Raw genomic sequence first — 25730 nt, 5'->3', positions numbered from 1 at the left:
AACTTTCAAATTCTGTCAGAAATCGTTGGGAGTATCCGAAAGTGAATTGTATTCATTGGAGAAATTATCTTGTAATCTTTCAACCAAATAATATGACGTCTTTTTTCATAAGAACAAATAATAGAAAGATAAGTGTAGTATAATCCGAAGGACATAAAAACCCTAGGAACACACAGAGCACACATTAAACAAACAAACACCAATACAACCAATACACAAATTTCAAGCCCAACAAAAAACCGTTTTTTGGTTTTTGTTTTTGTCAATTTATAACCTCTCAAGGTTCGTCACTGTTCTTTTGGAACTTTTTAGTTGTTTTTTATAAAAAATATGTGTGTCTTTTTGAGGAAATTGTTTTGGTAACTGAAGTTTTGAAACTAAACTATGAAACGTAACTTTTTCAAATTTTTCGAAAAAATTTTCAATTTTGATGTTTCATGACCACAAGGGGTAAATGAAATTTTAATCTCTGGCAGAGCTGCCACCAGCAAAATTTAAATGCAGATTTTAGGATTTCAGTATTGGACACATATAGGGCCCCAGTTTCTAGCAAATATTATTTAGTTTTTCTAATTTTCTTTTTTTTCTGGCAGTTTTTGCACTCCGCCTCTATTTGTGTCTAACATTTGAATGATCTATCTGTCTCACACTAAATTTTTTTTCTCCCTCTCTCATCCACGTATACCACACATATAAACAATCGCACGCACTTATATGCACCAACAGCAGGGTGCGTGCACACAAAAATAAACAAATCTCACCACCAAAAAAATTTGCTGATCATTACTCAAACCACATCACCCTTTATATGTAGCTTGTCTTATTTTTTTTCGAAAAATTAGGCGTGGACTGCTTGAGGCAATTGTATCGGTAACTGCAAAATGGGCAGTAAAATCTGAAATGAACTTTTTGAAGGTTTTCGAATTCGTTTGTCATATTTGATGTTTCATGAGTATAACGGGACAATTATGCTTTGAAATCTCAAAAACATGTTATCAGCACGCTTAAAAACACAGATTTGGCATTGTACTTATTAAAATCCGCATCTTTCAGCAAAATTTATATAAATTTTTCTCATTTCACGACTTCTGCCAGTTTCTGCTCTCTCCCTCTATTTGTGTCTAATATTTTAAATATTTATCTCACACTTAATCTCTCTCTCTCTATCTCTCTCGCTCTCTCTTAACAAAATCCACGCATATTGAAAATATGAAAGAGCACACATCCGCCCACACAGGCGCGCACACACACGAAAACAAATACAAATCTCACCTTAAAAATTACTATTAAATTTTTCTTCTTGCCATCTGATCTTAACTCAATGTTTGTCACCTCTCATTTGCGTCTTGGTTGTTTTGTTGTGGAAAACTAGAAGTGAACTTCTTGAGGCATTTGTATCGGTAATCCGAAAACTGACAATAAAATTCAAAATGAGCTTTTTAACTTTATTCGAATTGTTTTGCCATTTTTGGTGTTTCCTGAACATTCGTTTAGATTGGATAGCGAGACATTTAGATAGAATTATTTTTTACAGTTATGTTTCTGAGCATTTTTAAAACCGCAGTTATTAGCAAACTTTTCTAAGTCCAGTAATTTCCTAACTTTTAATACTTCTGGCAGTTTTTGCACTCTGCCTCTTAGTTGTTTCTAACATGTAATTTTTAAATTATTTTGCAGCTTTTGGGAACATTGGTTATAAATTTGATGTTGTGGGTTTTCCCTTTTTTAAGTAAGAGTATTTTTAAAGAAATAGGTAAATTTAACTAATTCTTTGATAACTGAAATAAGAAATTTCTTTTTTCTTTCAAAAGAAGGTCATATGAAGAGTTTCGCAATCTTTGAAGAATCTATTTTTTGCCTAAACGCCCAAAGACTCGAAAGAATCAGTTCGAAGAGCAATTTCACAATACAGATATAAGAAGAATAATTTTCTCATTTTCAAAAAATGTAAATAACTTTTACATTTCTTAACCTGACAATCCATAAACTCGCTAATTTTCAACTTGATCTGTCTTTCATTTTGCTAGAGAAGATTCTTTCGAAACATCTGCTCTGACATTATGAAGAAAACATAAAAGTAAGATGTAAAAGTTTTCTATTTTTGATTATTAATTTGGTTTATTTGATGCTGATTTCATGATATGTGTTTGGCAACGTTTCAAGGTTCAAAAAACACAAATGGTTTGTTCTGACTAAATGAGATTTTTTTTTCGCAAAAACAACTCTAGAATTGAGAAAAGAATACATCTTTCTTTTTGTTTTACCTTTTCAATGTTGATTTATGCGATTTTGAGAGCTCTACTCTGCCTGAAGTCTTCAATTTCACATTTTTTGATACAGAGAATAAAAATGTTCGTACATTAGTTTTTAACAAGCGAAAAACAGAGAGACGGATAAAAATGTCTTTTAGACAGAGTTTTGAGAGAAAAATACAATTATTTTTTCTGGAAATTTTCAGTTATATAGTTCATTTTTTTTATTTTTAGGCCTGAGCATTATTTAAAAATCTCAATTTAAGCTAACTAAATTTACTGCAATGTTTTTTTCGTTTCTTCCTTAAATTGCGATCTCTTTCTCTCTTCAGTGCGATCTGCCCCTCCCCCACTTGCCTCGCCTCCAAGCAATCGTTCTTTTTCCTTCTCATTTTTTTCGAAAATTTCATTTTTTTTTTCGAATTTCTAATAATTTTTTTTGAAAAAGAAACCTAGATCGCGAGGGCTAAAATGGTTTTTTTTTCTCTACGATGCATAAACAAAAAGTGAAATTGACAAGAGAGAAGCCGGACTCGCATATTTATTCCCCGATTTCTGAAAAAATTTTGGAACATTTAGGGATTAGTTCAATTTTGAGGTAACTAAGCAAACTTTAGCTACTTTACTTCAATGCTTACAACTCTAATCTTTAAACATGTTAACGAGAAAATTACATCTTCGAATTTTTATACTCGGTATAAACAGTTGTTTTTCAGGTAATGTACTTGAGAGTCAATTCCTACAAAAGAAAACTCTGCAGCGCCTCCCAAAATTTTATTGGAATTCACCAACAGAATTTTAGCTGTGCAAATCTCTCCCTGATAGTGTTATTATTGGCGACACTGTTAACGATATTTTGATAACTCCTCAGCCTTTTCTCCAATAATCAATTGCTTCTATACGCTGAGATTTGTTTTTCAGTTTTATATTAGTGAACACAAATTTGTGTGAAATCGGTGCAGATCAAAAAATTCGAGTTTTTTCACGACTGAAAAACAAAAATTAAACTCAACAATTGCCAGCTGAACTTGTTTCGTTTCATATAATATTTATGGAACGATTAATGATGTAGTGTTGCGTATTTTGTATTCTGCAGTTTTGTGAGTTTTCTGCTGTAAATGTCTAGGAGTGTGTTTCGGAGTTGTGGTTGTGTGATGGGACATGCGAGTGTGAAGACTGTTGGGATGAGGGAGGACTACCATCGGAGTATGATAACTTCAGTAAGAATATAGTCAACTTGATCTTGTTAATTATAAATGCTCGCATATTATTGATGGTTTTTTCGCTTAGCATAAGATCGAACTCTCGACGGAATGTTGTAGGAACCATCAGTAATCCAATAGAATAATGGAAATCTTACGAGAAGCTTGCAAACAAACTTTTAATAGAATGCCTGCTTTTTGCTAAATTTTGAATCAACTGGAAAGATTTTGCATGATTTTTGAATTTTTAAACACAATGAAGGATTCGTGCAAATATTCGAATCCTCTAATCACTGGGTTTTAATTTTATTTCGGAAAATATGCTAGACAGTGATTACGTTAATGTGTGTTAACTTAAGCTGTTAACATCAAACTGATCTTTAACCAATTGTATATTTAACATTGACGAGACATAGAATATACTATTTCTTGATTGGGCAAAACCGTTTAGAAAAAATTCCAGCAAAAAAGAATTCGGAAAAACAATACAAATCAAAACGAAAACATCGCATCTGAATATAAAAAACACTAGCGAGAAAGCAATTTTTTGCCCATACACCGTTTTTTCGATCAAAAGACAGTAAACATAATGGATTATAACAGTTTTGCAGACCTGGTTGCTCGTATTGTTTCCAAACGAGTAGTTTGGAGATGAAGGGAATCGACAACAAAAATAGGGAAGCAAAAATATGAAACAGCTGGCAGATCGCCACAAATTAACATTGTAGGTGAATAATCTTCAAAAAGGGTGGAATGCGTAGTTGAACATCTCTCTGTCAATTAAATTGAGCAAGAATCGATACGAGAGATCAAAAGCCCTGTTGAGCGTGAGATGAGTCATAGTGACCATTAAATGAGCCATACAATTCAACCATAATAAACTCGCTCTAATGAGAGTGAAAAATAACGTCAGACATGCAGTTCAGTCTAAATTGCTTGAATAGAAGAACAAAAAGTCAGATTTGAAGTGACGACGTACGAGACGGAAGTGACGTTAAAAACCAAATAGCATAATGCAGATTTAGTCAGTATTATACATGGTCTGAAAATAGTTGAAAAGGTTGAAATTGTATAGGTCTAATCCCTTACGCTACCGACGCCTGTTCCCTGTGCCTATTGAACTGACCACATACGCACGAATTTTACCTAAATAGCTGCTTGCGAAACAGACTTACGTGATTCATACTATAGATAGCAACAGATACAAAATCAAAATGATGCAGTTGCCAACATTTTTAATGACTAAAACGTTTTCAAGTTAAACAGTTGTTTCTAAAAAGAACAATTTCGTTATTTTAATGTGGTCGCAATGCTTTATTATTAACATTGATCATTTTGAGCATATAATGTCCATTTCATTTTTCATAATTCAAGACTGCTTTTGGTTTAACTAATTTGTACTATGGGTAGTCAGACTCGCAGGACAGGGGCAGAGAAGTTGGCCTGATCTGTCTTTTATAGGTAGATTTAAATTTGACACATTACAAAGAACCAATTTTTAAAGAGAAAGGACAGTAAAAAATGCTGTTGACATATTGATGGATTAATCATTTAACAATTTTTAAGAGCTATTTGCTCGTTTTGTTTCCAAGCGAGTAGTTTAGAGATAAAGGGAATCGACAGCAAAATTAGGGAAACAAAAACATGAAATAGTTGGCAGATTGACAGAAATTAACATTTTAATTGAATAATCTTTAAAGAGGGTGGAATGCGTTGTTGAACTTATCTGCTTCTATTAAATTAAGCAGAAATAAATACAAGAGAACAAAACCCCTCTTCGACGGGAGGAGTGAAAAATAACGTCAGACATGCAGTTGAGTCTAAATTGCATGAATAAACGAACAAAAAATCAGATTTCAAGTGACGACGTACGAGACGGAAGTGACGTTAAAAACCGAATAGCATAATGCAGGTTTAGTTAGTGTTATATATGGTCTGAAAAAAGTTGAAAGGATTCAAAATAGTTGTATATGTCTAATGCCGTACGCTACCGACGCCTGTTGCTTCTGACTGTTTTGAACTGACTACATACGCAAATTTTTGATCAATGGCTTTTTTTGTCTCGCTGGTTTTTGCTGCATGCTTAATGAGCACAAGAACATGTGCAGATCAGGAGCTTAACCATGTTGGTGTAGGCTGACGTTTAAGGATTGTTAAAACATGTGAAGATAGGAGCAATGCTACTCATTACGCTCAAGTGCGACTTACATTTAATGTAATAGATCTGATTCATAACGTAAAATGTCATGGAGTACTTTTTAACTGTTTCCGAATGTCGGAATCCAACCACAGTGCACAATGAAGCCAGAAGCAATGATGAGGGTTTATTTTTCTAGAATGGTTTTGTCCACCCCAGATTTTTGTACTACAATTAACTATTTAGTTTTTATCATGGGTTTGGAGTGAGCGTGATGCGAATATCGAATTGATACAAATTTTTCTCATCCTTTTGACTGATATAATAATTTGACTAATAATTTTCTCAGTGGTCAAATATACTAATAAAATTTTGTCCAATATTTATTTCATCATTAAAGCTGTTTCATGTTTCATTCACGCTTAAGGTTCATTTTGAATATACGTGGTGATGCGTTTCGGCAGCTGCAATCAACTGTTCCACATACTGGACTGATCAGGAGCCGGATGAGTGGGTCGAGTTTGCAGGGGACTGTCTGGATGGGTATATAGAGTGTGGGGACGCTGACCCCATTTGTGCTCTGCCTTGTGATGGGGTTGTAGAGTGTCTAGACGGGATTGACGAGTCAAAGGGTCCTCCAGTGAGTGACTAGTTAGACAATTTAATAAAAGGCATTCTTGCATTTTGTCTTCACCCATTGAACTTGTAATGCAAGTCTCCTAGACAAAGCTGTCGCAATTTAAATTCTCATTATTTGATTACGTCGGTCGTTTGTAGTTCTATTTTGGACAGAGTAAAGGAAGAATTCCCTACTTTCACTTCACAGTTGCAAGCTGTATCCATAACAACTGCAGGGGAGAATGATGTGCAAAACTAGTGGCTCCAGTATGAGGTCATTTATGTTGGTGGTAACGCATGTTACTCTGAAAACAGTTCCAAAAAGCAAAAATGGGACTAGTCTAACAAAAAGCGTGCGAGGGCGGAAACCGGAAATATGATTATGCAGCAGGGCGTTTTTACGTTCAACGCACGATGTTAGGTCGTCCAGGATACATCTAGCATGCGCCATACATGTCTAGCTGTTAGAACAGTGGCGGTTAAGAGACTATACGTGGCGGTTAAGAGTTCTCAATCCTTTCGGATTTATGACTTGGAGCTGGCTGGATTCTGACTGAACTTATTGTGCCAGGGTGCAGAAAATAAAGAATGAGTGATCAAGAAAACGATTGGAGGGTGGGGGGGGGGGGGGTGACATTTGCACGGGGTCGCGAAATCGACATACACTGCTGGCCTTCTAGATGTTATTTGAACAATTAGTTGCGTTGCATTTTCAAGCATTCCAGCTTATTCGATGCCCTTGAATTTGTAGTTTGTGGTTTTCATCAAAGCTATGAATGCTGTTTGTGTTCCGATTCACTTTAGTGGGGGAACTACATGCTAACCGATCGATATATTCATCGTACAGAGTTGTGAGTGGCATCATTAGAAAGCTCGTCAAGCGTAGAATATGAAATCCAAAAGATTGGTACTGATTTTTGCTTTTCCGAGGAGCTACGAAGGATTGAAGATTTGTGATTGTTAGCCTCACTTTTGTTGTTTTATTCGTGATTTTTGCCGAGATTCTGACCAATTTTGCACAAAAAATGCTAAAATTGTTATTGATAGTCTCTTTATTTTTCTTTGTACTGATCCAAAGTAAGTTTTTAAATTGTTTGAACCGTCTTTTTTTTGTTAAAGTTCAAAAATTTTTCCTCTTTTTTCCATGAAAAGTGGCACCAAATACGCTTATTTAGCCCACTTTGTCAAAGTGGTCCGGTAGTGCAGACCTGAAAACTGCTGAAACAATCTGTGATTACTTATATGAGGGCTATTTTTACCTCCGGCTCCTAAGAAAGTGTTCTGAAACTCAAATTCTTGCGGCCTTCCGGATTGTGCTTTGGGTATGTCTTTATTAAATTTTTTTTCTGCATTTTTACCACCGCATTAACAGACGAGTCTGTTTTCGTTTAGGAGTTCAATTAATGGGAGGTCACGTTTTTGTTCGATTGAGAACCATCGAATAGATGTTTTGCCTTTTGAGTAATGTGCATGGTTTTTATGGCTTCGAGAAAGTGTTTTCTTAAATTTTTTAACGAACTCTTGAGTTTTTCCAGTATTCGTTGTTCTTTTTTGTAGTTTTATGACCGCGTTTAGTTGATGACAGGATGATTTCGCTTTAAGGAGTTGTTAGTTAAACTATCTATTATTTGCAGAGAAAACTTACTTGTTTTTTGCTAATCTATCTTTTAATTTTGATATTTCCTTAAGTTATCTATTTCGGCAATAAATGGACAATTTATTTCAATGGACAAACAACTTTGTTCTACCTGTGGATTTTAAATTTGTTTTAAAAAATAAGACAGATTTTAATGGGAGGTGTCGTCTTTTTTAAAAATATAATTTGCCTTTTTTGCGTGTTAATTACGGACCAGATTGACTTCTAATCAAAACCTAATTCTTAAAAGATCAAAAGTTCAGCTGTGCCTGTTTTCGTTAATTTTTTTAAAGCCTTGTCTCACTAATGACATCTCTCATTGGCGTCGTAATCATAAAATTAATCTCTTCACTATTTGTTTGTGGAAAGCTTATTGTTGATGTGACTGAAGGTTTTAAAAAATTGTTTGAAATTTTTGTTATTAATAGCCGCACAGCGATAGCTGGGGCTATTATTGGCCTTCTCTTGGTTTTTTTATTTCGTCGTCATGATTTTTGTTACGACCATATGACGTCACAGCCACTTTTTTTTCATTCGTTCATGCAATTTCAACTGAATTGCATGTGTGACGTCATTTTTCGCTCTTAGTGGAGCGAGTTTTTTTGTTCATGCGCGTGATTAAATTTTTGGTCACACTTGACTTACCTCACTCTCAAAAATGACTTCCTCACTTTAAAATTGACTTTTATTTACTTTAATTCAAAGAGATAAGGTCAAATGGGTGTGTGTCACTCTAAATGAAGGTTATTTGAGATCAGCTAATAGAGGCAGCAATAACTTATACAGATTTTTAATCAAAATATAACAGATCAGCCTTCAATGAAAAGACGAATTTTTTTGGTCTGTCTTTTTTAATGTTGTTTTTAGACTGCCGATCTACGAATCTATTGCGGCTATTTTCTGGCAATCTGCCAGCTATGTTTTTCTTAGATTTGTAACTTTTCATTTTTTGCCACTTGTAGCATGGCTCAGCAAAAAAGAGGTCGCTTCGTCTTTTGGCTGACTTATAATATAGTCTTCCTTGCTGTTAAATCTTTCAAATATTTGTTTTGGCTCTGATACTACGAGTTTCCGTAATTTTTTTAAGATCTATTCTGTTGTAGCCCACCCAGCTTAGTGTACACAAACTTTTTTTGGCCCTCAGGCGTGCTGCGTATTTTCTTACATAGTAACGTGCTGTATAACAACTTATAATTTGTAACTGAGGGTCATAAAAAACACGGGGGTGCCGAAACAGAACAGATCCCTTTTTATCTTTGCTGTCTTGTCCCATTATCTCATATGTGACACATTAGTGACAAGTCACAATTCACATTATAGTGACGTTGGAAGAAGGCGCAATTGATTCTTTTTAATATTTTTATTCGATAGACTATGATTTTAACGGCATCGACACCGTTTTCTCGCAAAATTTAATGGACTTCTTGATTTTTGCCTGTATTTGATAATTTTGTTGTTGTATGACGCTTTGGATAGTGAAAAGTCTTAATGGCGTCATACGGAAGTTTAGACGAAACTTTACAATGATTTCAACTTTTAGCTAATGGTTTTCGTTACTATGAAATTAAATGTTTTCAGAAGGTATAATTTTTTGTCTTTTTCATGGTTGTTTTCAATATAGACAGGATCAGTAATGTTTCTATTGAGATGCAAGTTTGTTTGCTTCGTTTAGATTATATCTGGCTATTTTGACTGTTTATCAATTTCTTTTTCAAATAGATAGATAATGAGTTTTGGTCGTAATTAATGCTTGTTGTTTTATTTGATTTTGTCTTTTCTCTTAGTCTGCTTAATGGCTGGTTTTATGGCCCGCGAACGAGGCACCATCAGTTTGTTGTGGTTTGAGCTTAAAGTTTTTTTTACATGGATACACCAATTATGTTCGATCTTTTTATAAGTTTTCGATCTCTTCTTAATTTGGTAGAGAAGTAATTCGAAGACGTGGGTGAGCCGGGTCGGAGCATTATATGCGAACGCACATTACCGATCAGCCTTGTTCGTCTTTTGTCGTGAAACAAAAGCAAAATTGATAGACGACATAATTTAGGAAAGAGGTATCCCCATTTTTTTACCCGAGCACTTTGTCAGTTTTTGCTTGGTCTCAATGATGACGTGGTGTTTTAAAAAAGTAGTATTCTGGAGGTTTTGTATGAAAGGCATTTCGTGCTTTGATGTCATCTTTGAAAGTTTGATATGTTTACCGGATGCTTAGTTTTCATGGCCGCAAAGAATAGTGTGTGCCTAAGTGTGCGTTGCGACGAAAAGTTTCGTCTGAAAGTGAAACCTTTTTCAGCCCATGTTTTGAAGCAAAAAAGTTTTAACTTAATTAACGTATAGAGAAGTTAAGATCTGAAAAGTCAAGTCATTTGGTGCAGTAAAACATTTCTGTTTTAGTTCAACTGTGTTAAAAATTGTTCATGGACGTTGACAGCCTTAGATGGGGAGCAGTTCTTCACCTCAGTTGGATATGAGAACAGAACACTGTATGAGAATGGACTCGATTGCGAATGGAATATTCAGTCTCAAAATGGTTGGGCTTTTTCTTCTTAAATGTGAATTTGAACATACCAGAAATGGATTTTTTTTAAGTTGTAAGACTTTTCCAACCGGAAAAGGAATGCGGTACGATATTTTGCTGCTGCTGTAGCTATGATAAACAGCTATTGCCAGCAGAATTTTGGTTCACCGTTGATTCGCCGTACTTTTTACTGGAAACCTATTGGACGGAGACTTGGTAATATTAGTGGTTGAATTTCTACATATCTGAAGTGTCAAGGATAGTAGAGCCGTTTGATGAATTGCCACCAGCTTTTGTTGATGTCACAATTTTTTAAAAAATCTGAAACATGTTAATTGACCGAGCGGTTAAAGTTACATGATGACAAATTATAAATCAAACGCAAAATTAATTTAAAAAATTTGACCCCCCCCCCCCCCAAGGTTCAATTTTCTGGAATTATTCTTTTTCAACTATTTAAATCCTGCTATTCTATTGTCCCCTATTGGAACTATATCGGGCCTTTTCAGCATTTGTTCTCTCATTTTTCCTGAAGTTTCCGGCTGGTTTTTTCTTTTTTAGACAGCAAAGGCGTTGCAATAATTATCAATCCACTTTTGGATATTCAATTCGCAAATACAGTTGGTGAACGGAAAGATTGCATCGATTATTTGCTTTTTCTTGACGGAACGGACGATTCTGTTCTTCAGTTCGAGGGCGAAGATCGAGTGTGTGGAATAATAACAACATCACTTGTTGGTTCATCCGACCGATCGTTGATCGTTCGGTCACCTTCCAATATGTTGACAGTCCAATTTGTAACTGATTTCTCAGTCCGCAAGCTCGGCTTTAACATTTCGTATTTGCAGTACCCTCTACAGGGTTCCGGAACTTGGGTTCCTACTGAGGCGCAACCAACGACTACTTCAACCACCAGAACAACTTCAATCTCAACCTCGAGCTCATCAAGTTCGACTACCACGTCCACTGTTCTAACATCTGTTTCAACATCATATCCACAGCCCTCGAGCTCAAGCTCATCCATTTCAGGCACAGCGACAAATTTTAGCGCTTTCTCAACAACGGATGCGACTACAACGGTTCTTACAACTGCCATTAATACAACTTCGACAGATCCTGCAACTACAATTAACACAACTTCGACAGCACCTCCTACCACTACAATAAACACAACTTCGACAGTACCTACTACTACAAAAAACACAACTTCGACAGCACCTACTACTACAACAATAAACACAACTGCGACACTGCCTAATACTACAATAAACACAACTTCGACAGCACCTACTACTACAACAATTGACACAACTTTGACAGTACCTACTACTACAATTAATACAACTTCGACAGTACCTACTATTACATTTAATACAACTTCGACAGTACCTACTACTACATATAATACAACTTCGACAGTACCTACTACTGCAATTAATACAACTTCGACAGCGCCTACTACTACAGTTAACACAACTTCGACAGTACCTACTACTACAATTAACACAAGTTCGACAGTACCTTCTACTACAATTAACACAATTTCGACAGAACCTACTTTTCTATTTAATACTTCGACAGTACCTACTACTACATTTAATACAACTTCGACAGCGACTACTACTACAATTAACACAACTTCGACAGTACCTACTACTAAATTTAATACAACTTCGACAGTACCTACTACTGCATTTAATACAACATCGACAGTACCTACTACTAAATTTAATACAACTTCGACAGTACCTACTACTGCAATTAATACAACTTCGACAGCGCCTACTACTACAGTTAACACAACTTCGACAGTACCTTCTACTACAATTAACACAATTTCGACAGAACCTACTTTTCTATTTAATACTTCGACAGTACCTACTACTACATTTAATACAACTTCGACAGCGACTACTACTACAATTAACACAACTTCGACAGTACCTACTACTAAATTTAATACAACTTCGACAGTACCTACTACTGCATTTAATACAACATCGACAGTACCTACTACTACATTTAATACAACTTCGACAGTACCTACTACTACATTTAATACAACTTCGACAGTACCTACTACTACATTTAGTACAATTTCGACAGTACCTACTACTACATTTAATACAACTTCGACAGTACCTACTACTACATTTAATACAACTTTGACTTTACCTTCTACTACATTTAATACAACTTCGACAGTACCTACTACTACATTTAATACAACTTCGACAGTACCTACTACTACATTTAATACAACTTCGACAGTACCTGCTACTGCATTTAATACAACATCGAAAGTACCTACTACTACTACTACTACTACAATTAATACAACTTCGACAGTACCTACTACTAAATTTAATACATCCTCGACGGTACCTACTACCAATTTTAATACAACATCGACACTACCTACTAGTACTACAACATTTAACACAACTTCGACATTCTCTACTATAACTAATACAACATCGAAAAGACCCACTACTGCATTTAATATAACATCGATTGTACCAACTACTACATTTAGTACAACATCGACAGTACCTACTACCACATTTAGCACAGCTTCCACTGTACCTACTTCATTTCAGACTTCTTCGACAGGACCAACTACTTCGTCTAATACAACATCGACAGTACCCTTTTCTACTTTTAATACAACGTCGACGGTACTTTCTACTATATTTAATACAACCTCGACTGTTCCTACTACTACATTTAACACAACTTCCACAGTGTCTACTACATTTACTACAACATCGACAGTGCCCACCTCTACATCAAATACATCGACAGTACTCTCTACTTTATTTAATACAACTTGGACTGTACCTAATACCACATTTAATACAACATCGACAGTGCCTACTTCTACAACATTTAACACAACTTCGACAGTCCTTACTACCTTTAGTACGACATCGAATGTGCCGACTGCTGCATTTAATACAACTTCGACAGTACCTAATACTCTATTTAATACAACTTCGACAGTACCTAATACTCTATTTAATACAACTTCGACAGTACCTACTACCACATTTAATACAACGTCGACACTACCAACTACTACATTTAACACAACTTCGACAGTGCTGTCTAATACATTTAGTACAACATCAACAGGACCTACTACTACATTGAACGCTACTTTGACAGTCCCAGGGAATACTGCCTCACGTACCAATTCATCGGTTACCACTTCTACGTTGTTGGCGAATACGACTTCTAATGGGGTCTCAACTTCTGAGAGTACGAGTTCCGAATCGCCACTTTTGATGCCGATTTCAATACCAATTGATGAGGAAACCGAGACTTCTGCAACCACTTCTAGGATAACCCAGCCTCTGGTAGGAGATGTGGTCCCTAGGTTGAAACGACATTCAAATACACTCACAGCTGATCAGAAGTTAGAAGTTTTGTATCATAACTACTTGAAGGAATCTGAAAGAAGAGCCGAAAGGAGGAAAATGAAAAGGCAGGTTGACCGAGAACGCGTTATGCAAAATAGAAAAATGTACAGTAGAAGAGTTCGTAGAACTGGTGATGTCACTACTAGCACTCCGACAACAACAACCGGTTAGAATAAGATTTTGCTCTAATTTATCATAAAGTGTCAATTAAGTAAATTTCAGCTCTAAGTTAATCTTTCAGCTCAAACCACTGCAATAATAATAAATTAGTTCTCGAGTTTATTCCATTGCTTGCATTTATAAATTTACAAACAACAAAACAAAACTCGAAAGGACATCAATAGGTCACTAGACCTGTCAAGTGATGCCTATTACTTCTTCTCAAAGTCTACTTATTTTGGTAATTCAAACCCGCTCAAATCATATTTTACCCTGGTAAAACCCTTTTCTAATTAACCTTTAGAAAATGTCTAATAAGAAGACCAATTTTACAAAAAAAATGCAGCTCGATAAACATTCAAGTAAAAGCACTAGCCCTAGAACCTTGTTCCTTACCACAAAAAGGTTAACAAAAATCTGTTATCCATAATAAATGACTCCCTAAAACAATGTAAAAAGTTTGTTAAATCCTGTGCATTAAATGAGCCAATTTTTTGAACAATACTTTCATCCAGTTTAGTTTAAACATTATATATTCTTCTTAATCTATTTATGAGCGACTGGTTTCTTTGCTTCGTTTGCAAAATTTTTGTTTTGACCAGATTAGTCCTTTTATTAATAGCCGTACAGCGATAGCTGGGGCTATTATTGGCCTTCTCTTGGTTTTTTGTGTTTACATCGCAGTTCGTCAATGCTTTGCAATCTTAGTTGAAAAAAAATCAAACGAAAAATTCTGTTTTGCCACCACTCTTATTTTTGAGATTGCTTTTATTGGCCACTCCATACAACAAAACCCTGTACTGTGATTTTGATTAAACGTAATCTTTGTATAATCGGACTAGTTTGTGTCTATTGAGAAAGTTTTTATATTGATGGATGACCGCTGTTAACGAATTCATCCGACTATTTTCATCGCAGTTCGTCAGTGCTTTGCAATCTCTTAGTTGAAAAAAAAACAAACGAAAAATTCTGTTTTGCCACCACTCTTATTTTTTAGATTCCTTTTATTGGCCACTCCATACAACAAAACCCTGTACTGTGATTTTGGTTAAACGTAATCTTTGTATAATCGGACTAGTTTGTGTCTATTGAGAAAGTTTTTATATTGATAGATGACCGCTGTTAACGAATTCATCCGACTAACTATTTTCTCGATGTTATTTGAAGCTCAGTTGACTATCTATGTGTACACCCAAATATTTATTGTGGTAGACAAATTCGATGTTGTAATCATGAGTTTCAGGTGTCTCATTAGTACCACCAAAACTTATAGCCTTGCTTTTATTTCTATTTTTTGCGAACTTATTTGATTCCATCCGAACTGACATTTTTCTATTGTATAATTAATTCCGTCATCCACCTTTCCGTAAATATTTGTATCATCAGTAAACATATTTACATTACAGTTTGTACCGAAATCAGGCAAATGGTTTACATAAATCAAAAACAGAAGTGGCCCTAAAACAGAACCCTACGGTACACTGCAAAATTGCTTTCAAAGGATGATTGCTGCTTGCTAACTGAAACAAAAACATTGTTGTCTGTTGGTCAAATATGTGAATTAAGAATGTCATAAAATTTCCCCCTCAAACCATACGCAAAACATTTTTGGAGCAAAATATCATGACTCACAGTACCAAAAGCTTTCGATGAATCAATGAAAACCCCATAGTAACTTTCTGTCGAGCCCAAATAATTTTTGTTTCAACAACCTCCGACACAGCATCAATTGTGCTTTTCTTATCACAATGTGCTTTCCAAACTGTGCTTTGTTTATAACAATTTTTGAAATAACTGTGAGCAGTGATATTGGTCTATAATTACTAAATGCATTTTCGTTACCATTTCTGTACAGAGGTATAACATTGGCAATTTTCAGAGTTCCAGGGAAAGGCCCCTCATCAAATTAAAGATTAATTATTTTGCCAATGCTTCACACAAGCTTGGATTGATGAACTTAATCAGTTTATTTGAAATGTTAATCAGATCCGAAGCATTTTTTTAGCATTTGCTGAATAATTTCGAAAACTTTTGTTGTGACGTTAAATAAGAACATGGATTTCTCTAACCTTCAGACCCGCCTGAGGTGTGACGACTGATAACAACTTTGAGATAGTTTCTTTCCTCTTTCAACAAAATACTTATTGATTTCATCAGCTTTCAGGTTGTCATTTTTCTTTTTCATTTTTGTTCCCTTAATATCGTCTATTATTAAAAATAAGTTCTTATTTTTGTTTGCATTTTCAATTTTTTGTTCATTAAATTCTATTTCCTTTTTTGTTAGGTTTTTAGGTTTTTTTAACGGTAACGCAGCTTATTATATTCTCTATTTTCGGCAGACTGTTCGTTCCTCAATCTTTGATAGGCTTTTAGTTTTTTAAGACAGATTTTTGATCTGGTTATCCAACCATGGTTTTTGAACCTGTTTAGATTGTTGTTAGTGTGCTTTTTGAACTGTTGCAAGGGTACATGACGATGCAATTCCTATTTTATCACTCTCGTTAAATCTGTAAAACAGAAATCTCAATCGGAAGATAAATAAAGCTTATTTCTCGTTCCCAGTTTTGTTACAATACTGTAAATTTAATCGAACCTAAGTTCCTTATTTTGAAGTTTTTAGGGGCCTAAAATGAAATTTTTTGTCTGGGTGTTCAAGATCAAGTCTTGTTTCCTTGCTGCTCAATTCTACTCCTTTTTGGTCAGAGATCATTGTATCTTTCACATTTACGGAGGCTTCAAAATTCGCAAAAAAAACGTCAATGCAGGTTGCCGTTCAAGAAGTGACTTTTATCGGTTCTGATCCATGAGAAAAAAATCCAAAACCCTGTCAATTTTGTTCGTTTGTTCAATCACATTTAAATTGAAATCTCAACAATAAATTTGCAAAATCTCCGGTTTGATAGTGAACTTATTAATGTCTTCTTGACAAACGTTTATGTACTCATCTATACGATATTTCAAAGTTTTATAACCAACAGTTATCACTATTTCCTTTTGATATCCTAAGAACGCCACTCTCAAAAGTTGTAGGTGTTCATTGTTTGTTTTTGTTTAATTTGAACTTTGATGCCTTTCCTAATAAAAAATCCTACACCTCCACCTCTTCTTTCTCTGTCACTCCTCAACAACTGGCCATATCCATTCACCTGGTAAGCATTTTGGAGAGTATACTGATTGCTCCAGGTTTCTGTTAATGCAATCACATCAGGTTTTGACTTCTCTTGATTTATAAATTGGTCTAGCTCATTAAAGTTTATATGAATTGATCTTAAAATATGAAGTAAGATCCTAAAAGTCATATATGTTAACGAAGTATTCTGACAAAATTGCAGCCATAAACCCATTTTTTTCTGTTTTTGCTGCCTTTTCTCTATTCAGTTTCCTGCTACCGCGGAATCGCAATGCAGAACAGAAAAACCTCAATGATTTATTGAGTCAAATGTTTTGTTGTTGAAAAAAAGATAAAGAAGTTTAGAGGATCATAAGAGGACTTACAAGAGACTAAGGGGACGATTGTTGTTTGAGAGCTGACAAAGTGTCGCTGATAAATTCTTCAACCCCTCTGAAGCCAACGAATACACTGTTCCAATCATCTTTTCAGTTTTTGTGGATCAATCATGTTTTATTGCATTTTTTATTATAGATCGGCCGCAGTTGAGAATTGAGAATGTTTGTCTCTAAAGTGATTGCGCAAGGAGAATTGGTAATATGCGCTTTAACATATTATTTCAAGCCCTTCGAGTCCCCGCTGTTTTTCAGAACTTCAAAAACAAAAATCTGTCTGAATAAGATGCACATCTAAATATTTATACCTAATCTGTACTGTACCTTGAACTACAAGAGCGGGTTGATCAGTAACTAGGCAATTATTCCAAGGTCTACATGCTGTCACATTTATTGTTGAATGTTTGTTCATGTTTTTCGTTTGTTCAAGCTTCAGCTTTCATACTTGAAGAAAATTGAACGATGGGGACCATTGGAGCAGTCATGTGGAACATATGCTTCAGTGGAACCAATTTGTCAGCAGGATATTCAGAACACGGTAGCGCAGCAACACCAATGAGACGGTACGAAATATGGCGCCTTAAAGATTGACGCTGTTTAAGCTTAATGGAATCAGAAAAAATAATGTATTCAGAAAGATTTATTAATTTGAGGTTCAAAAAGAGAGAAAATTTGACAAAAATAGTCGTATATATAATTTGAAGTATAAAATTTAAAATATACAGTTTACATTTGAGAAAAAACTCACATAGAAAAGTGAGGCGAATTAGGGGCGTATCAGGTATTGCTTTTGGACATTTCCATGCAAAAATTTACGTCACTTGAAAAAAGTCCACAAAGTTCTATTGATCATTCAATATTAGAAGATAAATATCAGGAATTGACAGATATAAAGCGTCAGCCTGATTTATATTCCTTTCCTAAACTGTCAGCTACAATTATGGTTATGAACTGGTAAGCTTGTTTTCTTTGTGATTACATAAAAATACTTGCAAGTTTTTTAGCTCTGAGTTATTTTCTTAGTTCTCCTCTTTGCTTCAATACCCCACTCAAGTGGTTGCTGCTAGGTCTGAATATGGCTTCGCTCAACAATTTTGCTTGATATTGTTGCACTTTCACTTGTGAAAGCGCCTTCGTCTTAAGGTCAGCCGCCTTCGTAAGGCGCTACACTTTCACTTGTGATAGCGCCTTCGTCTAATGGTCACCCGCCATCACATCTGCTGTTGTGTAGATCACCGAAATTGTGTTGTAGTCTGCGTTTTCTATGATGAAGGGGTACTTTGCATCTTTATGCTTCGGTCTGTTGTGAAGGACTGAAAAATCTGCCGGTTTTCAACTTTAATTGTCCTATCCGATAGTTGTAAGCTCACGATATTCATGCCCCAAACTTGAGAAGGCCTCGCATGAAAAATGCTTCTGGAGCTTAGGCTTCTATCTTTTGGTACTCGGAATTGCATGAGAGTGACAAGGTCTGTTGTTTCTTACATACCAACTGACCGATCCTCCTCTGTTTCGCATCATGAAAATGCAGCCTGCCGTCGAACGTCTAACATTGCCATCGTCACTACACTCTGCATCTGTTTCTTCTACTATAGCAACGTTGCTGGTTGATGGGTAGAAAGTTAGCACGCTGAAGATATCTCAGCATGGTTTTGCCAGCCCTGCAGTGCTTAAAAGTTGGATTTTTCAAGACGTGAGATAAACTTTGATCCACATTCCGTCTGGTCTGGTTTGCTTCACAACAGAAATCAGAGATCCTACCAATTATTTAAATTGATGTGCATGTACGTTTACTGAGTCTCCATGTGTCCCCTAAAGTTCAAGTTATTTTTCGGCCGGTGTCCTACCGGGGTACATTATTGCATTCTAAACTTTTTGAAAATATTTCTTGTGTACATTTTATAATTCTTCTTTTGCTGGTAATTTTCCCATACCTAGAAACCTTTCAAGATTTCCACTTTCGTCCATTTTGAACTTCGAGTTTTTTCTCAGTTCCTTAATTTGTATTTCAAAGTTCCGTCTGTAACTAAACCGTCAACTTAATTTGAAATGACTCATTTTTCTTCTGCTTTCGGGAAAAAACTGCTATCATGCTTGTTTCTGTCAAACCTTCCCTCTCGTAGTAAATTTAAGGTTTATTTATTGGTTGCAATTTTCGGCTGCTTGCTTTAGTCTATAAATTGATTTTTAAGTTTACACACTATTTTTTTATCGATTTTTTTTGCTGGATGCCTTTTGGTTACACTAAGAAAATTAATTCCTCTGCTGTCGGATGTAAATTGGTTTACATCCATTTTATTTAACAAGAATTTGTTCCTTGCTACTAAAGCTCAAAATATTTAAAAGTTACTACTCTGCTATTTGGAGCGAAAGGTTCTGAATATTCGGTTCCTTTTAACCTGTTTTGCGACCTATCGAGCTTTAAATTGATCATCCTTTCCTTAAAAATTTTGTTGGATTTTGTCTACTCAACGTCCTGGAATGACGTTTTGCACTTAACCTCTAAATAAGTTCCAGATTGGGTTTCCTCCAATCTATTCATTTCTGTTTTTGTTGCTTCACACCATTTTTCTTTTTTGCTTCGAAGCAATTGCATCCTCGAAAATTTTAGATTCAAAACATTTAACCGTTTTTGAGTTTTTTACAATGTTAGAGTAGCTTTTGTTATACCTCTCCTGAGGTCTGGAGACCTGTCTTCAGTTTTAGGTTCTTTTTTTGCAGAGGATTCTCTTCGTAAATTTTTCATCTCGTAATCTGATCAAATCTGCGTTGTCTATTCGCCTACTGCGGTAGTTAGAATTTGACATACCTTTCCTAACAATTAAAAACTTGATAGCTTTATACTTTTTGATAGGTACTCGTATTTTTGAGAGTTTTAGTTCTATCTGTTTTACTGAAACTTTGGAATTGAATTTTATACTATTCGTTAATTTTGTTTTTGTTCTAATTCTTTTTCAACTACAGTTTCTGATATTCATGGGCATCCCTCGGCCTTTTCCATTTCAGTTAAACCTACTTCTGCAGATAACACACTAAGGTCACTGGTAGCCTGATAGGCTGGTGGGCTGTGCTCATAATAACTTGTGTTTCGCTAAGAAGCAAGTTTGTTTGTCTCTATGCTTTGAATCAACTAGGCTGTTGTGTTCTTATATAACAAATAAATGAGCACTGATGGTTCTGAATCAAATTTTGTTTTGAATAGCATTACGTTTTTTTAATTCGCTACACAACCAACCACTTCTCGATAACGGGCTCTCAGTTTTCTGCCAATGGTCATTCCGAAGGCTGATTTTTATTTTTATGTCTTCCGATTAGGTTTATAGCGTAGCACGCCGTGTCTGCTGACCCCCTTTTTTGGCAACGTTTTAGTCTGTCGAAAGGCGTTATTCAGCCTGTACTGCTGTTCTTTTTAACTGTCCAACAACAACGTTTAGCATAGAGGTCTTTTTTGCCAAATGTTCGCGGCGTAGAGCTTCCAGTCAAGTTTGTGAGATGGAGTTTACCTTCTCTTCTGTTATGTAGGAAATTTTTCCTCGTGTTATTATGAAGCTTTTTTTTGCTTCCTAATTTAAGTACCGACTCAACGTTAGTGCGAAACAGTTCATTGTTTATTGATTTAAATTGATAATGAGAGTATCTTTTGATCTCAGATACATCCGTTTTTTGTTGTGCAGCTGTAGTGTCTCAATATCTTCTTTTCATATTTCTTCTACTTATATTTTTTCTCATTTGGACTTCTAAATGTAGTATCTTGTTTCTGATTGGTTTTGATCCACTTTCCATCTATCATCATATGGTCAGTGCTACCTGAGTCTAAAGTGTTGGAAACCTCAAACTCACTCCGAGATGCAAACCTTTGAGCTCCCTTTTGTTTTTGTTTACATGCATTAGCCTAAATGGCTTTTTATAGTGATGTTTTTGTAAACATATAGTGATGTTTTTGTAAGACTCAACAGCTGTGTGTCCAATTTGGTTACATAAAATACATAATTTAGGCTCTTTAAAACTACCAGTCATAGAAAAGTTTTTCTAAGATGTTATCTGATTGAGGAGTGTATGTCAGTCTGATTAGAATTTTTTTGATGGCTGGGCGACTTGCTGATCTTCCACCAGATCATTTTGTTGTCTGGCGCTCTGCTCAAAGTTTGTGAGACGTGTTCTGTTTCACTAAAGGTTGAGCATGATGGAAGCTCTCGGGCACCACGAAATGCTCGCGGCTTTGTGGAAGCGCATTTTGAACCATGGCATTGAAGAGCGTATCAGAGAGCTCTTCCCAGCAATATGCAACCGAGTGACCAACTCTTCTCCTCTGATGAAGATCTGGTGGATGGCATCATCTTCGCGGAGTTTTAGTTGGCTAACTGTGGCGTAAAGTTTATCACCGTAGTTGTATCATCACTTTTAAAGTGTTGCGGCAGAAGTTGCACAATCTTTGTGATCATCCATCACTGAGACCCTTGCTGATCACACAATACTGCCTATTGATCATTAGGTTGCTGGTGTCAATTGTCATAGCCTGATAGCGCCATATATAGTTTTTGCTCTTTACAATATCTTTCACCTCTGCTGCTCTAGCTTGTGTCTCTGCCTCACTTTGTCTTCTGTGTTTACGATTGGCGTACTCTGCTAGTGCTATGGGCCGTGCTGTTTCAAATAAACTCTCAGTCTGAGCAAAGACTTAGAATGGAGGGATTGTCCTCTGTTAGCCCACTGAATGTTATCTTGTTCAAACTGTTGTTGGATGACTCTATTTTGAACTTTGGGATGCTACTTTTGATTTTGATATAAAATTTTTGGCGAAAGGTTTGTTAGGTCTCAGTTCCCTTGTCAATCTGACCGAGCAAAAACTGTCGACAAACACAACAATCTCAATCATAACTCTATTAGCGTATGAACGGTTTGAAGGCTTGGACCATAATAATTGGGCACCGTAGCGCAACAATGCCAATAGGGGGGTTATGGCATGTTTTTGGGTGAAGCTGTTTAAACTCAAAGAATTCCGAGAGACTGAGATAAATTAATTTTTTGGAAAATCAAAAATATAAGTTTCAGCGAAAAATGTCCGTAGAGATGGTCCGAAAAAAAACATAATATATAATGGTTACATTTAGGAAAGTGTTAACATAGAAAAGATCAGGCGATTTAGTGGCGTATTGGATAGTGCTGTTTCATTATTACACGCAAAAGTTTACTTAACCTAAAATAGATCACAAAGTTTCATTGATTGTTTCCAAAGTTTCTTGTATCTTGAAATTTAATTCCTTGTAAATTTCTTGGTATGATTTTTGGTTTGTCGCTTATATTCATACCAGTACGATGGCCATTAATTTCTTCAGATCTATTTGTTTTTTGAAGGCATTTTACATGTTTAAGACCGTTGAAATTATTTAAAAACTGGTTAAAAGACGGTTTAAAGTGAACTAAGAAGAATGTGAGAATCATTGCGCAAACGTTTGTCATAAAAATTGTCATCCTGGCTTTGGAGTTGTTCTTTGTGCGAAATTTGTGATTCTTTGAAATTTTTTAGAGGGAATTTAGAAAATTATGGAATGTTTTATGAGCGGAGTTGTTTGATTTAGTTGCTAGTGTGGTTAGCTGGCTCCTCTTTTCAAAACAAATCAAACTAATCTTCGGAATGCAGAGTTTGTTATAATTCCCGGTCCGCTCGATTTCCTCTCAGACGAGGACTGTGGACTGACTCCTAATTTTGTCGGCCTAAAAAACGTTTTCAAAATATAATTTCACTGAGAAGGAACCTTGGGACCGCTGGCCCTTGGATTTTGAGATACTTGTTGAGAACCGACTTGTAAATGACTTGCGGGGAAATAAAAATCGCAGGAAATTTGGCGGGAATTAGGAAACTTTTAAAGGGAGTAAAGTTTGCGGGACTTTGAACAAATTGGTCCTCATAGCTTTAAAAATTAGCATTTTTTGGAAGAACTTTGGTGACGAAAAAAAGCTAATTATGTCAAAAATAATGGTAGACTTCGTTTCAGTGGACTTCAAAAAAGTTCTTAACAGTCCACTTTCCTACGAAAAACGGTTCTTCTTTGTTATTTATCGAGACATGCAGGTTTTCATCGTCTAAAAGAAATTCAAAATTACCTCAAACAATTCGAAAAAACTCAATTTAGGTTTGATTGTCGGTTTGTAATGTCAAGACTTACATAAATTGCTCTTCTACATTGATTTGTACATCAAATCAAAACCTGTTATAGTGACTTTCTCTACAGTTGGCTAGTGAACTTTTAGAATATGACTCACAAAATGGCTACCTGTAGTTTTGCCTCAATTAAACACTCCAAATTTTTTGCCTGTTTTTACAATCTTTCTGATACAGAACTACAGCCTACAAGTATTCAACCTAAAAATAGGAAAATAATTTTAAAACTTTAAATTGAAAAGATGCAGCAGAGGAGAAATTATAAATTATAACTGGAATTTTTGAAAATTGTTTTGGAGATATTTGCACGTATTTTGCAATTATATTGACTTCACCTGAAATAAATTGCTGTAGGTCTGGTATCCGAGGATTCAAAAATGAATTCGAAAATTTCTACTTGAAACATTAACTGGAAAGCACTTAAATAAAAACAAATTACTGCCTTAAAACTTTGTAAAATCATATATATTTCTGGCTGACCTTAAGGACATGACCGAAAAATAGTTTTTTTTCTTGAGTTAAATTAAAGAGAGTGGTTCTTTTTTCTATTCAATATTTCTCAGACTCTTTTAATATTATTCTAATTTGCTCACGCTGTTTGCGTCTACACTGTTTGCCACTACACTGTTTCATTAGCAGTTTAATGTCTTTTTTCTTTTTAACATTCTTCTATATTTACGCTAACGTAATAGGGCGAGAAGAAGGCAATTTCTTTTGAAAACTTTTACTTCAATTTTTCTTTGATAAATCATAAAAGTTGAATGATCTCTTCAAGGATTGACTCATTTTTTCAGGGGCTCCTCAATTGTTCCATTTTTGTCTCGCTCCGCAAAAGATATAGAACGGTTAAAATTGACTGAACAGAAAAACAAAGCCAGGCTGGAATAATGTTCGTAACCCCTATTTCATGGAGGGTTGGAACAACTGGAAAGACTGGTTAGCGTGTTTTCTTATTCTCCTATCACATTAAGGTTGGAATAATTCGCCTAGCCTAATACCGACGGCTATCTTGCAAGATATTGCAAGAGTCTTGCAAGAGTCTTGTAAGATTACGCATCATCTTGCAAGATTCTTGCAAGATCTTGCAAGATAGCCGTCGGATATGCAAGAATCTTTCAAGATAAGCGCCGATCTTGTAATTAGTATTTCAAATACTTTGTCGACGGTAAAGTTGATATAAAACTTTTCGTTAAGACCCGAGAAAAAAATCATTATCAGGCAAAAAAATCGACCACAATTTAATCATGAAACTTTGTGTAAACCTCAGCAGGAGTGCCGTTCTGTTGTAGGATGAGTTTAGAACAGATTGGAAGGTTGCGAAATGCGGCCATTTACGATTTTCGCCCGGTGCATCTTTAATTAGTGAAAAACGTTATGTTATCGCAACAAAAAATATGTAATTGACAATTTAGCAGAAAATATGTGCTCTCTCACTCTCAGCTGTGTACTAAAATTTGGTTTTTGTGGTACTTGTTACCTAATAGGGATTCAAAAAGATTAGAGTGACAGAAACGTCTAATTTAATAAACAAATTGTTGACTGAAACGTTTTCTGTCATTAGCTGGGAGGTACTGGGGGCCTTTTTGTCTACTTGTTCCTTGCCTACTTAACAGTTCAAGTTTTTTGTGGATAGAACAAAGCATTTAAACGGTCATTGGAATTTTTTTTATGGAAATGAGTTTTTGCAAATAAGTTATTGTAGGCAGAAGTGATATGAGCGTTTCTCTTTCGAACAGAGATCTCCCTTAGACGGTCTGAACTCATAAGAAAAAATGATCTTTGAGTTAATAGGACTTTAAAATTTCTCTTTTTTGTTAAACATTTTTCGACGTCTATCTTGCAAGGTTCTTGCAAGATGGCCGTCAGGATCTTGCATCTTGCAAGATAAGCGTCATTTGCGAGAATCTCGCAAGATCTTGCAAGATAGGCGTCATTTGCTAGAATCGTGCAAGATCTTGCAAGATAAGCGTCGGAGTTCGACTACGGTAATTGAGCTAACAATAGAAGTTAAGAGCTTAATTTGTTTTTGCGCCAATGAGACCTTTGAATGTGAAGTCAATTTGGAGTGATGATTTGACCACGCCTAGATAGGAAGTGGAGCGAAATAGCGAGCGGTTTA

The 25730-nt window shown here is 35.5% G+C and overlaps 1 protein-coding gene across 2 annotated transcripts in view; it reads left to right on the top strand.

The window, feature by feature from the left end:
- Nucleotides 1-25730, top strand: part of LOC142343168 (uncharacterized) — a 46152-nt gene that overhangs the window by 5177 nt on the left and 15245 nt on the right. Inside the window, exons 2-6 of one of the 2 annotated variants that reach the window (XM_075394869.1) lie at nucleotides 3379-3472; nucleotides 6056-6231; nucleotides 10240-10375; nucleotides 10925-12666; nucleotides 12964-13951. In XM_075394869.1, coding sequence (XP_075250984.1) covers nucleotides 3379-3472; nucleotides 6056-6231; nucleotides 10240-10375; nucleotides 10925-12666; nucleotides 12964-13951 — 3136 coding nt within the window. Of the gene's footprint in view, nucleotides 1-3378; nucleotides 3473-6055; nucleotides 6232-10239; nucleotides 10376-10924; nucleotides 13952-25730 lie in introns of both variants that reach the window. The other variant, XM_075394868.1, reaches the window with a different exon arrangement.

This window comes from Convolutriloba macropyga, chromosome 7 (genome assembly GCF_964194025.1).
Source record: "Convolutriloba macropyga chromosome 7, txConMacr16.3, whole genome shotgun sequence".
Lineage (NCBI taxonomy): Eukaryota > Metazoa > Xenacoelomorpha > Acoela > Convolutidae > Convolutriloba > Convolutriloba macropyga.
The sequence above is the reverse complement of the archived record's forward strand: the minus strand, read 5'-3'. Positions and strand labels throughout refer to the sequence as shown.